General features: G+C 49.7%; 1 protein-coding gene across 1 annotated transcript in view; it reads right to left on the bottom strand.

The window, feature by feature from the left end:
- GNRHR (gonadotropin releasing hormone receptor) overlaps positions 1–12,977 on the bottom strand; it is a 34,178-nt gene that overhangs the window by 6,193 nt on the left and 15,008 nt on the right. The window contains exon 2 of the mRNA XM_032973958.2: positions 3,073–3,292. Within this exon, the coding sequence (XP_032829849.1) occupies positions 3,073–3,292 (220 nt within the window). The remainder of the gene's footprint in view (positions 1–3,072; positions 3,293–12,977) is intronic.

Raw genomic sequence — 12,977 nt, forward strand, 5'->3', positions numbered from 1 at the left:
ATTTCGTCTCTCCGGTACGCATCGTCCGCTCGGCGAATGGCTCCGGCACGTGGGCGCTGGGCTGATTTGAACCGCGGCGCGGCGTGCGGCCCTCTCGTCGTGAGTCTCCTCCTTGGGCACGGCGGCGATGCTGTTCAGTGGCCTAAAATCAAATGTTTCGCTCCGGATGACCGCTGCAAAGTATGATCTTGTGTTTTGATTTAGTGTGCTGATCTTTAAAGGTACATTGAAAAATGTTGATACTCCTACTGATGCTCCTGTTGTTTGTGCAGTGACTCATGCAGGCAGCGATGGCTGCAGGGTTTGGTGGTACATGTTGTTTACGTCGTTTATTGTGAAATTTCGGTCACAGTTCCTATGATTACTGTTACATTGCTTTTATGGCTTTATTTTGGTGATTTCGAAAACTTTTTTGGTTTGGCCATATTTTTGTTTGTTGTAGTACGGAGTTAGACTGATGGCTTTAATCTAAGTTGTCTTGTGGTTCATATTCTTAGCTCTTTCGGATAAGTCACGTTGAAGGGAAACAATAAAATAATAAAAAATATATAAAAACAATAAAAATTCTCACGACGTTTCGACCATAATGCATCCCACTGGGATTTTTGCACATAGCGTTGGTGTAACGGTGCTTTTTCTGGAAGATTTTTCTGTTTTTTCCTGGATTTTTCTGTTTGCGCAGTCACCTCGTCACTTTAAGACGTTTTCTTGTTCATGTTTTTTTTGTTTGTTGCGGTTGCACCCGATTCAAGAGCCGAGTGGCTCACAGGGCCATACCAAAATAAATGAAAACTGATAAAAAAAACTGTCGGCTTTTGCGACCAACAGAGGGGTTTTTGGGGGGGGGGTGGGGGGGGTTTAATCGCGTAAATATTAAACGTGTCGTTAAAACCGCCACCACTCGGCACAGCCAATTAGTAAGGTTTGTCACGTAGACAAAAAATAATAATTCGCTGAGATTCGGAACCTCTAACTTCCTTGGACGACCTCCAAACACGTGGCCGATGCATGTTTCGAGACACGTGGTTTCATTTCCCGTGGCTGGTCTTGCCCCCTCCTCCCCTTCTTCGTGACAATTGTCAGCGTGTTTTTGCAGTAAAATAATAGTAATTGACGAGTAATTTGCGGAATGACTCATCGATTGCTGTTAATTGGCGTTCTCTGGTCTAACGCTGGCGAGACAAGGTCGCAAAGAAGGCTGTCTGGTGTAGGCCAATCAGTTTCAAAGACGATGGCATATTTGTCCGAGCACGTTCGTGTGAGTGTTTTTTCGTGTGGTTAATGCAGAATGTGTGCCTTGCAAAAGGAATATATTTGGTGTTTGGACATCTTAACACCACATTTTTTTAATTGCCAGAAAGGCGAAAACCTATTCTTATTTTTCATCATTTTGGATACTGGCAAAAAAAGTTTTTTTTTGTCAATCCACTGCTGGACGATGCCCACCACTCCCCCAATGCACAATGCTGTGTCGGTCATGGGGGGGTTTGTTTGACCATACTTCACCAAACTGGTCAGTGCGGATTGGCGAAAGCGGAGGAGCAGGGCCGGTTCAGATTTCATTCACTCCCCAGTGGTAGCCATTGCCAGGAAGACACCAGGAAGGTTTACGGGTTCAGGGCCCTGGCCCACAGCTCAGCACGTCAAGTACGAAGATTCCCCGTGTAGCCTTAACAGACTGTTGGGGCAAGTGCAGTTAGCGAGCACCTATGAAGGCCTGCACGGCACACGAGTGGGTGGACAGCAACACACCCACGCCGCCTTTGTCTCCCTAGTGGCGATGTTAACGCACCTTACCAGGTACCCATTCGAGGCTGAGTCGACCTAGGGGAGGCCCAGGACCGGTTCGGATAATCGTCAATGGTATTCTTTGCGTCGCCGGGTTCGTAGTGCAGTTTGCAATTCGCTGTACCACCGCTTAGCACATCGCCCCCGCTGTCGTCACACATTGACGAGCACAAACACAACGGCCGCCATCGTAATGTGGAATTCACACCGCTGGGTTACGGAAGCGAGCGCCGCTCACGCGGCTTGCTGGAGCGGGCAGCGTAGCGGGCGTCCTTCTGCACCGATTTCGCAAGCGGAACGCGATGCGATGGTTTATACACGCTCGCGAGGTTAATAGTGCACGGGTAAAAAGAAGAGAGAGAGAAAAAAATCCCCTACGTTTAAGCGGAATTGTCCCGACGGCCACGACCTCTCAGGTGAAGCGCGCGGGATGGGGATTTGGTGGCAGTCAGCGCACGTTACGCAACTCGCCATTCCGAGGTTTATATTTCTTCCAGTCTCCCGATCCACAATTACTCATCACCCCCACTTCGTCTCGCTAACCTCTCTCTCCCGCTCGCTCTCATTCCCACGGTTCCCCGGGTGAAAGTGATCTTGATAAAACCCGGCTTCGTAATCACGGAAGGACACCGCCAAATAATTTTTGAAGAGAGAGGGAGGAGGAGGAGGAGGAGGACACCATTGTAGAGAAAGAGGCAGCAGGAATGTATGGAGGAAAACAAATGGATATCTAGCCTTCGATTACATATGGTTCAGAAACACGGCCACTCATGAGAAATAGCTAAACAAAAGCTGTGATGAGTGCCCAAAAATGCACGGAGAAATGCATGCGTGTCATAATCACATTGAGAGACAAAATGGTCACAGGTGCGGTTCTTTTGAGGTGGTGGTCTGCAAAATGCTAACAGTTTTTTTTCTTACTACACGAATTGGATATCTTTGGGCGTTGTTAAATATCGTTGTTTTCCCGTCTCCACGAACCTTTCTGTTGTGATGGATTTTCTCATCATTTACTCATTTGAATTCTGAATTTTTGTGCCGGGGTTAAAATTCAAACATGCCCCTCCCCTACTCTTTTCCCGCTACGCGAACGAAAATCTGGGGGAGCCGTCACCCGCCCGCCCTCCCTCCCACCCATGCCACCCACCCACCACCCACCCATGCCACCCACCCGCCCACCAACCACAACTCACCCACCACCCACCCACCCATGCCACCCACCCACCACCCACCCATGCCACCCACCCACCACCCACCCATGCCATCCACCCACCACCCACCCACCGTGCGCCACTCCATCTCTCTCCCTGCCTCGCCGCACGATCTCCAGGAGGATGCGCGCGTAGCAGAAGACCATGATGAGCAGGGGCAGCAGGAAGAGGCAGGCGAAGGTGAACATAAAGTAAAGGCTTCCCTGCCAGCGTTGCGGGAAGCTGCCGTGCGTCGCGCACTGCGTGAACTGCGGGCCCGGCTGGGACGTCTGCACAACGCGGAACAGGACCAGCTGCGTCGTGGAAGAGGATTGGGGGAAGGGGGGGGGGCGCAAGAGAAAGGTAAAGAAGGGAAAAGAGAGAGAGAAAAGAGGATCGTGAGTAATAGCCCCTCTTTTTCTACTGCCATATCCGAGCAGAGCCAACGCTGGACTCGTTCACTCGGGGGGAGGGTCGTTTTCTGCTGGCGCTACTCCTGACGCAAACATCTGGCTCATGAACCGCCGAAGTGTCCAATTGGAAGTCATTGCTCTGCATCAACGTCAGCCATATGAAGAAGATGAAGAATGTACGTAGCTGAGCAGAGACCATCGACTCACGATGTCGGACTTCTTTCATAACCGTTCGTAGCCCATCGTGCTAATCGGAGGTGCGGGGAAGGACGACACAAATGACGCGCTTTAGGTGGAACATTCGTGCCAGATATACAAACATAGACACAACTTCAACCGAGATGATGGGTACAATCTGAGCAATCATTGGAAGGACGTTGTTCACCAGGTAAAGTCTTAACTGATTGTGATGTTCTCATCCTACCTGCCTGTGTCAGCTGTTATTTCATGCTAATCTCTCACATTAACATAGCCACTTCCGTACCCAGTTACATGCTAATTTCTTATATTATTATCACTAGACCCAGCCACTTCTTTATGAGCCTTGGGCTACACCCATTTCAAACCTTTTTAAAACAATCTGCATCAGCAGCAGACGATGCTTACCCACCTGATGATGGAAACTTGTGTTGCGCTCGAAACGTCGTGATTTATTTTATTTCATACCTACGTGACTTTACCGAAAGAACCAAAGAGTATGTAACCCGTTTGTCTCATAGGCTGGTGTGCTTTCAATTGAGAATGAGCCACTTTAAACGAAAATAATCCACTTGCGTCCCTTACTGCATAATGATAACGATAATGAGTTTTAGGAGCTTTAAAGTTATATAAATGAACCCCCCCCCCCCCCACAAGTAATAAGAATTAAGAACGTACCATTTCGGCTTCGTTTCGCTTAATTGACACTCCGCGCCAATTGCCTAAAGTGCTCGGTAGGCACCTGCATCTCGTTAAATCCTCAGGCTCAGCAAAGGGGTGAGCCTGGACGGCGCTTGGGTTGGGCAAGGCCACCACCGCACGTCAGTTTGCTGTAGGCTCGTGAGCGGCTAAGGTACCAGCAGAGGGCAGAGTCACCAAAAAAAAAACAGACAAAATGCCACGGCTTGAACAAATCTGTCCAAATGCTGACCTAACAACGAACGATTTTTCCACCTCCAGCAAAAACCAGACGCGCGCCACGGTGCGGGTGAAGTATGGTCAATTGGCCCCGCTTGGCGTGCGGACAACCCTAACCCAAGGAAGAGTGTGATTGAGAAACGAGTGCTGTGCACGGCAGTCGCGCAGTCAACGACCGGCGGAATGAACCAATTATTGGGCCATCTTGCCCGGGACATACGCACGCAATCTCAAGTTAATTTCCCTCTGCGATTTAACAACAACCGCCGCCAACAGCAGCAGCAGCTCCACTCAAACGCAATTTCGATTAGGAACCAGCCGCAACAGATATACGCCAACTTAGTAATTCTATCGCGAGGGTAAAGTGTTATATAGCTCGCACGCGTACGATCGTGTTATCACGGGCTTGAAATGGTCATCGTGGAATTCAATGTGCCTGGAAATGGGAATAGCTGTAACCAGGCTGGGGGTGGGGGGCAAAGAGGGTGGGGGTGGGAGGGGGGGGGGGTTATAGCCAGACGAGCAAAGATGCCACGGTATTAAAGCCGGGAGCCCAAGAGGCGTATCAATCTCCACCGACACCCGGCAGAATTTATTCCAAATAAATTACTCAGCAGCCCCCCCCCCAACCCCTTCCACCACACGCCACCTCACAGCCCTCCTACTCAACATCCCTGCGTGCCGGAGCGCTAAATCCATTGTCTCTCACCGCCACGGCCCAGGATTACTGCTCATGACTCCCAAAGGTGTTTGGAATTGCCCTCCCCCCGCGCGCTCGCGCGCCCTCCCTCTGCGTGTACATTCGGCGGAATGCGAGCACCTTCATCTCGGTCAGTCCCACTCTTAATTTCGTCACCGAAATGAGTTTTTGGCTAATAAAGTATTAAAGCTTTCGTGACTGCATAAAAATACTCATTGTTTTTTTTCGGTAAAGTCACGTATGTAGAAATACAATAAAATTATATTAAAACAAAAAACAATCATGCCGTTTCGATCACAACGCAAGCGATCTTCATCAGTTATGTGCAATCCAAAGGTTGAACACGAAATTTAACACTCTTCTGAAATTCGTGGTCCGCCAGGAAGTGTCTAACTGTGTTGTTGGCCTGACTGGATGTGCTTCACATAATGTTTTTTTCAGGTTTGTTGAATTCTCGTCTCTCATCTTTTTGTGAGTTTTTGGCTGTCGTCCGCCGATTGTTGTCCCCGACTGGCGCGCCTTCGCCTCTTGTCGTTGTACTCACACGACGTTTTCTCACAATAGAGGGGTTTTTTTGGGTTAGATCGCGTAAATATATAAATGTTGTGTCGTTAATACCCGCCACCACCCGACACAGCCAACTAGTAAGGGTTGTCACGTCGGTGTGTTGGAGAGCCCAGCCACAACATTTGCAATCTGAGTACGACGTTTCGCCAGGAATAACAACCAGCTTCATCAGGCGACAGCCGGATTAGTGGAGAAGTCCACCTGATTCGTTATTTACATAGATGGATAGTATTGGTCGCGAAAGCCTGCTACGTGTTAAACCAACGTTTACTCAATCCGCTGTCTGTACCTGACGAGGAGCACACCACGCCGTGCCAGGAAGCGGGAGGGTGTGGGGAGTATTCATGCACGGTGAGCGGTGGCGCTGCAGTTAGCGCGGCCGCGCTACGAACCCGGCGACCCGAGTTCGAATCACGCTCTCACGGCCAACACGAGTGACGAATATCTGAATCGGTCCCGCGCCTCCCCGAGGTAGACTCAGCCCCAAATGAGTAACCTGGTGCGGTGTGTCAAACATCGTCACTGGGGAGACAAAGGCGGCCGGACGTGGTGCTGGCCACCCACCCCCCACGTGTGCCGTGTCGTCCTTCATAGGTGCTCGCTAACAGCACTTGCCCCAACAGTCTCTTAAAGACTATACGGGGGATCTTTGTCTTTGTATTAGTCCATACTTCACCATAAACTGTTTGTCAGTGCCTGTTGGTGAAAGCAAGGAGCATAAACTTGGGAGCATTGAAGTGCAGTGCAGTATCCATCCCTGAAGCCCGTAACAACTGTTATGCATTGTGGCACGATCCAGTCTCAGGCCCTGCTTAGCTTTTGAGCTCTGATGATTCGATCGGCGCAGAATCAAGTGACAGCTCCAAGCCTGATATGACGATAAGTTTTTGTTGTTGTTGTTGTGTGTGTGTGCAGTCAATGGTGGCCTGGCTGAGACTCATCAACTCTCGACCACTTCGTTGAGATCTCAGATTCATTATTGGGGGGGAGGGGGGGTGGGGGGCGTTTGAATTTTGCATCGGGACCCAGCACGTCGGCAGTGCTGGCTCAGTGCTTGCTTACGTTTATTGCATCACCACTCCCCCTTCGCTGGCCAGTGGGGGGTGGCACGTGCCCCCCCCCCCCCCCCAATGATCCGATCGAAATCCCTAATTTCAATCGGATCATTGAGGTTTATTTGTAATAAATCGTCATTTTGCGACCCCCACTGCCACTGTGTAGCATATTATTGTGTGGCAGGGACTCTGTGAGATGATAGGACAATAGTCTGAGTCCATAATTGGCAATAAGTAACGGCAAAGCGGTTATACGTGACTCAGAATTGTGCGCAGTTGCGTTTTCAGTACACGACTTCCCTGAGGGCATCAACACCTTCAGCGAGCGCGATGCCGATCACACAACGCGGTTCGAATTCCACCCTAGATCGATGGCTGCGCCATCGCCGCACACGTGTCGAATAAAAAGCAAGCTACAAGTCCTCACTTACGAACAACTCCTATCATTTGCTGGAGGGGTTGTCCCCCCGCCCCCCCCCACCTAAAAATCCTGGCTCCGCCATTGCCCCGCTCTCTGTTCGCGAGCCCTCGGCAAGCTGACAAGCCAGGTCATTAAAGGAGCCTCCTTGCGCTGCGCGTTAGGAGATTTTTTGTTTTTGTTTTCGTTCGCACGCGCGAATTGAGCGCAGCAGCGATTCGCGAACGCGCGCGCACACGGGAGTCCCGTGCCTTGGGCGCGTTCTTACAAAGGCAAAGTTCCCCCGGGTAGCCTGCAAGGGGACCGTTGGGGAAAGTGCGACTGTTAGCGAGCAACTATTATTTATTTATTTGGAAAGAATGTTCGGTGCACGAGTGGGCAGCGCGGACGGCTAACACCACGTCCAGCCGCTTCCGTGCCGGTGTTTATACGCCGCACCAGACGCTCAGGGCAGGTGCAGACGTCAGTCACCACTGATGGTGGCTCGGTGTGGCGAGGGGTGGAATCCACGTGGCCAAGTTGGAAGGGCAAGTGAGTCGATAAAAGTCCCTGGCTCAGGGCCTTCAATGCGTTGTCCTAATCTAGGCGCGTGCCTTCCGATCTTTAAAATAAAACACTGGTCCCGCTGTTTTCTGCCCGGCGTCTCGAGATGCGGTGTCGCATTTAGATTCCACTACGTGAACCCGACCTACACACATGGAGTGTTAGTGATGCGCTCCGCACATCGAATCGCGCTCGTGTGCAACGTAACGTTGAACGTGTCTTAGATAATAATTAAATAGTTATTAAATAATCATTAAAAGAGTATTAAATGATAAGTCAAAAGTAATACAAAATTGCCGAAAATAATGTAATAATTATCAATCAATTATTAAATGATCGTTAAGTCGTAATTTAATAATCGTTAAATATTTTTTTTCAAAATAAATCAATAAGTCATTATTTAACTATTAAAACGTGAATTGCTTTAACGTCTGCAACCGTCCATCTTTGCCCAAGCAAACACTCTCCCCCTTCGCTGGGCTCGGCATTGATATGTAATTCAGAATAATATTGTTATATAATAATAATGATCGTCGTTGGGGAGAATATAAATAACAAAAGAGATAAGCAAACCGATGTTGTCGAATTCACATACCAGTATCTCTAATCAATATTTATATATTTATTGCTCGAAACCATCAGCCGCTACGGGTAAATCCAGCGGCATTGATTCTAGACTGAAAAAAAAAGCGCTCGGGACCGTTTTGGGCGTTGCTAGAGAGGTTAGCTTCATGGAAATTCGGTTCTGAAATTTTGTCATTTCGCAATGAACAATTGCATTGTGGGAACTACGGGGAATCTCACGGGGGTCCCTATAACGCAGGCAGCCACGTGGCTTCACGCTTCAGTGTAAAAAAAAATGAAGGCGCAATTGTCTTACAGTTTAATTCATTTCCCAACAGTGACGTGCGGTGAGGTCAATGGCTGGGGAAGCACTGGCTGCTATCAGAGCCAGATTCACACACTGAGGGGGGCGTGGCCTCACTGAGGGGGGCGTGTCTGACGCGCCCCCCTCAGTGAGGCAGATGTGATAGCTGCCTCCCCTGGTGCTTTTTCATTGCAGTTTCATGACGAGACCAGCGAGTCTAAATATCTTAATACACATACGTGAAATAAGTTACCTGGAGCATGGAAGGCGAGGACATGAAATGAAGGGGTCTACAAACATTACATTGGTGACACACAGAGAAATAGTAACAGGCACGCGCTTATTACCCTCGCTCCATCCAGTTTCTGAGGGGTTGCGCAATCAGAGGGGAGGCTGAGCTCGTCGCTGCCTCACCTCTCGTCTCTCCCTGCATTTGCAGCGGAGCTCCGCAAATTTGACGATTTTGACTTTAAAAATGATTGGAATCGTACAGAAATGACATTTATAACACGGATCAGTGGAAAAATCTTAATTTATAAATTTTTACTTTTCGTAACAGCTATTTCCATTGGAGTATGACAGGTGAGGCTGTGCCCCCCCTGCCTCCCCTGACCGCACGTCCCTGTTTCACAACAATTGTTAGTTATTCTGTGGGGGGGGGGGGGAATGTGACGCCAAATATAAACACTCGTACAAAACACGCCCGGCGTTTGACTAATTTCACAACCCCCGACCAAATCGATAATGTCCATTCTGCTAGAACACAACTACACCAAAAAAGAAAAATCCACAACAAAAATCCGCCCATCTGCGCATTTTGTTGTTTCAATCGAGAATTGACTGCTAATTTAAAAGAAAAAAAAACGTCAATATCCTCCTCCAACGCTTCCAAACCCCCAACGGCACACTCTACGCTCCCACACCCGCTCGTCTGAGAAATGTAAAACACGGTACGCGTTCGATAAATATAAAGACAAAGACCCCCCCGTATAGCCTTAACCGACCGTTGGGGCAAGTGCTGTCAGCGAGTAGCACCTACGAAGGGCCCGCACGGCACACGAGGGCGTGATTGGCCAGGGCCACGCCCGGCCGCCTTTGTGGCGATGTTTACGCACCGCACCAGGTACTCATTTGAGGCTGAGTCGACCTAGGGGAGGCCCAGGACCGGTTCAGATAATCGTCACTGATGTTGGCCGTGAGCGCGAATAAAACGCCGGGTCCGCCGGGTTCGTAGCGCAGCGCGCTAACTGCCGCACTACCGCTCCGCACACGTTAGCGCACGCACGCACGCACCCATCTAATCCCTTACGGACACGCGTGTGTATCAGTGACACCACGTCGGGCCAAATCTCTCCAATTGCGCCCGGCCTCACGAAAATCTCGGAAGCTGAGCAGAGCTGAGACTTGATAGTTTCTCGGATGGGCGACCGTCGGGAAAACAGGTGTTATAGGCTGCGGAACGTTCTTGGTGGGAAGGTCAGGGCCACACACACACACGCGCACATTCGCTCCCCACCTTTGACCAACCCGCACTGACTCAGCATTGCAGAGGTTGGCATCCAGCAGTGGATCGATTCAGGACCGTACGGTACAAGTACATGCGCAGATGTGGTCCAGATGTTTTGTGACCCCCATTGAACTCTCTAACACTTAATTTATGTTCGTTTAAGTACGGTGTATTTAAAACACAAATTTAATACGCAAAGGAAACAAACAAATGTCAGGGGTTCAGTTAATTGTGGGTCACAAGACTTCTGGAACACCGCGTACACAACGCCGCTTTGCATCCAGGAGATAAGAAGGATATCGTCCATTCATCTGACCGTTCGGCGACACTCCTCCCAATTTTTAAACGAAACGACACAAATGCAAAATGTAACTACCACTGCCTTTGTACGGTCAGAGTCATGGTGTAGGATGGGGGAGGAGGGGCGAGTTTCGATCGATGGATAGGAAGAGGAGCAACGCCTTTTAGAGGACACGATGGCACCATCGAAACTGTCAAATAAAAAAAAGTCACCGCGGGCTTGGACTGGACGAGGTGACGCCACGGTGGTGAGATGCCAACTACCCCGCCTGGTATACAGGAGGAGCTATGGGTTCGATCCCGAGCCCATGACGATGCCTGTATATTTGGAGTTGTGCACGTTCTCTCTCCCAGCGGTCGCGTGGACTTTTATTTTCCGGGTCCTCCGGTTTTTCCCCGACAAAATTTTGAAATCGACGTCGTGCGTTTAGAATATTTGGCTGCGATACATTTGCACGTGATGAGCCACTTTCGTTGAGCTATCATTTGTGATTGCCAGGTTGCTTCTGACAAAGAGCTGTAAAGCTCAGTGGGGTCATACCTGGTAAAATTATATAAAACAAATGGTTTAATAGTTTAGTTTAAGACCTTCCCCAAGCCGGCGCCATGTCGTAATCTACCTACCAGCTGGACACAAACTGATTCCATCGCTCCATCTCCTTGGTGGACGGGCTTTCAGATTTGTTCCGCTTATGGGGACACTATGGTCGACTGGTTAAAAACAATGAAGGAACCGCAGCCGAAAGGAATGGAACGCGTCCGAGAAGACGTGCACCAGGGAGACGGAGCGATGAAATCGGCACCTCGTGTGTAGTGCAGGTGCTGGGTGGATTATTACATCTGAGAATTGTGAGATATGATTGCGGGTTTAGGGGAGGCCTTCATCTAGCAGTGGATTGACCATGGCTGATGATGATGTTGATGCTGATCACGATGGTATCATCTGGATATAAGGAAAGGGGCCGTCCATAAATTACGTCACGCGATTTTGGACGACTTTTGACCCCCCCCTCGTCACACGGCGCCACAAAAAGTCAGACCCCCACTAAAATATGACGTCACAAAGCTCTGCCCCCCCCCCCCAAAAAAAAAAAAACCCACATATTTCCATTTTGAAAATAAAACATGCTTCAAATCGCTTTAAACTATTGTCACACATCGTCACAAATGTCTGACCCCCCCCCCCCCAGGTGCGTGACGTCATTTATGGACGGCCCCAAAGAGCTGCCTAGCTTATGCGGTCTGTAGCGTGGTGGGATCCTCTATTACAAGGGGTGTGTAATCAACATAACAAACAAGAGGAGAGTTTCTGTCAAACTTGGTAAATAAATGAGCTCAATATTTCAAGAGCCGCAGTGCACTGTGGTGGTGAATACGAGACGGAAGGCGGTCCCTTAATAAACAACGTCACGAGGCCGTCACTTAAAGAGTCGCATGAGGCTCCGAAACCGCGGTGTTGCCGATCCCTGCCCTCACAGAGCAGAGGCTCCTTTAATTGATTGGCCTCTCCCAGCTTGTGTTTGCAAATTCTCGACCTCCCCCCATCGCCACCCCCCCCCCCCAAAAAAAAAAACCTCCAGAGCCCCTCCTGTAGCCTCTCTCTGGAGTTTTACAAATGTCACTCGCGTCTTGAGCGGCCGCATCGGAGCGCTCCTGCTAATTGCTTGGCGTTTCCTTTTCATTTTGAATGCTCTCGTTTAAATAAACAATCCATCGACAAATAAATAATAATCTATTCCAAGGATGCACAAGCCCAGGTTTAGTTCATGTCTGCCAATTGATGACAACAACAAAATCCGCTGCCACCATCAGTACATCAAACTGCACGGTTGCATCAATTGGCAATGGAGTTTCGGGGTATTCGGGAAACAACGAACAAAGAACAAACAAACAACGATGTGAACGTCAAGGTCGCTTGCCAGGGACCTTGGCGTGTCAGGCGCTATCGCTCAGAATCCTCCGGACAAGTCTGGCGGAGGAGGAGCAGGGTCATCGATCTTGCGAATCAACAGGTGCGTCGCCCATGGATTACAATTCCTCGCTGCCACGCACTGCGACAACGCGTCGATCTCACGTTCGACGCAATCCGTCACACGCGCTGTGCCGACTGCACTCTCAATGCCGAACACTGCGCTTTGAACTTCTCCTTCCACCCGGCATCTCCCCAACTCACGCGCGCGAGCTGGGGACATGAGATTTCATGAAATGACGAAGCTCCCCCCGATATTCGACATTTCGAATCTGCTCTCCGGTTATATTTCTTTCTTTCATTGAATCATGGATTTATTCCTTTTATGGGGCGAGTGTTGCTGCCGCAGTGCAATGATCAGCACCCTCGACCTGCGATCCAGAAGTACACCGGTTCGACTCCATCTCCACCGATGCAACATTTCTTACATCCCCTCCCCACCCACCTCCCCACCGCCTCTATCCACCCATCAGCGTAAATTGGCGTCACCAAAGTTGCTCTATGAAGCGGCGGGTCGCGTGCGGTGGTGGTAAACCGTGCGCA

Source organism: Petromyzon marinus, chromosome 52, assembly GCF_048934315.1.
Source record: "Petromyzon marinus isolate PM22_M1 ecotype Great Lakes invasive population chromosome 52, UKy_Petmar_22M1.pri1.0, whole genome shotgun sequence".
In the NCBI taxonomy this organism is placed as follows: Eukaryota; Metazoa; Chordata; class Hyperoartia; order Petromyzontiformes; family Petromyzontidae; genus Petromyzon; species Petromyzon marinus.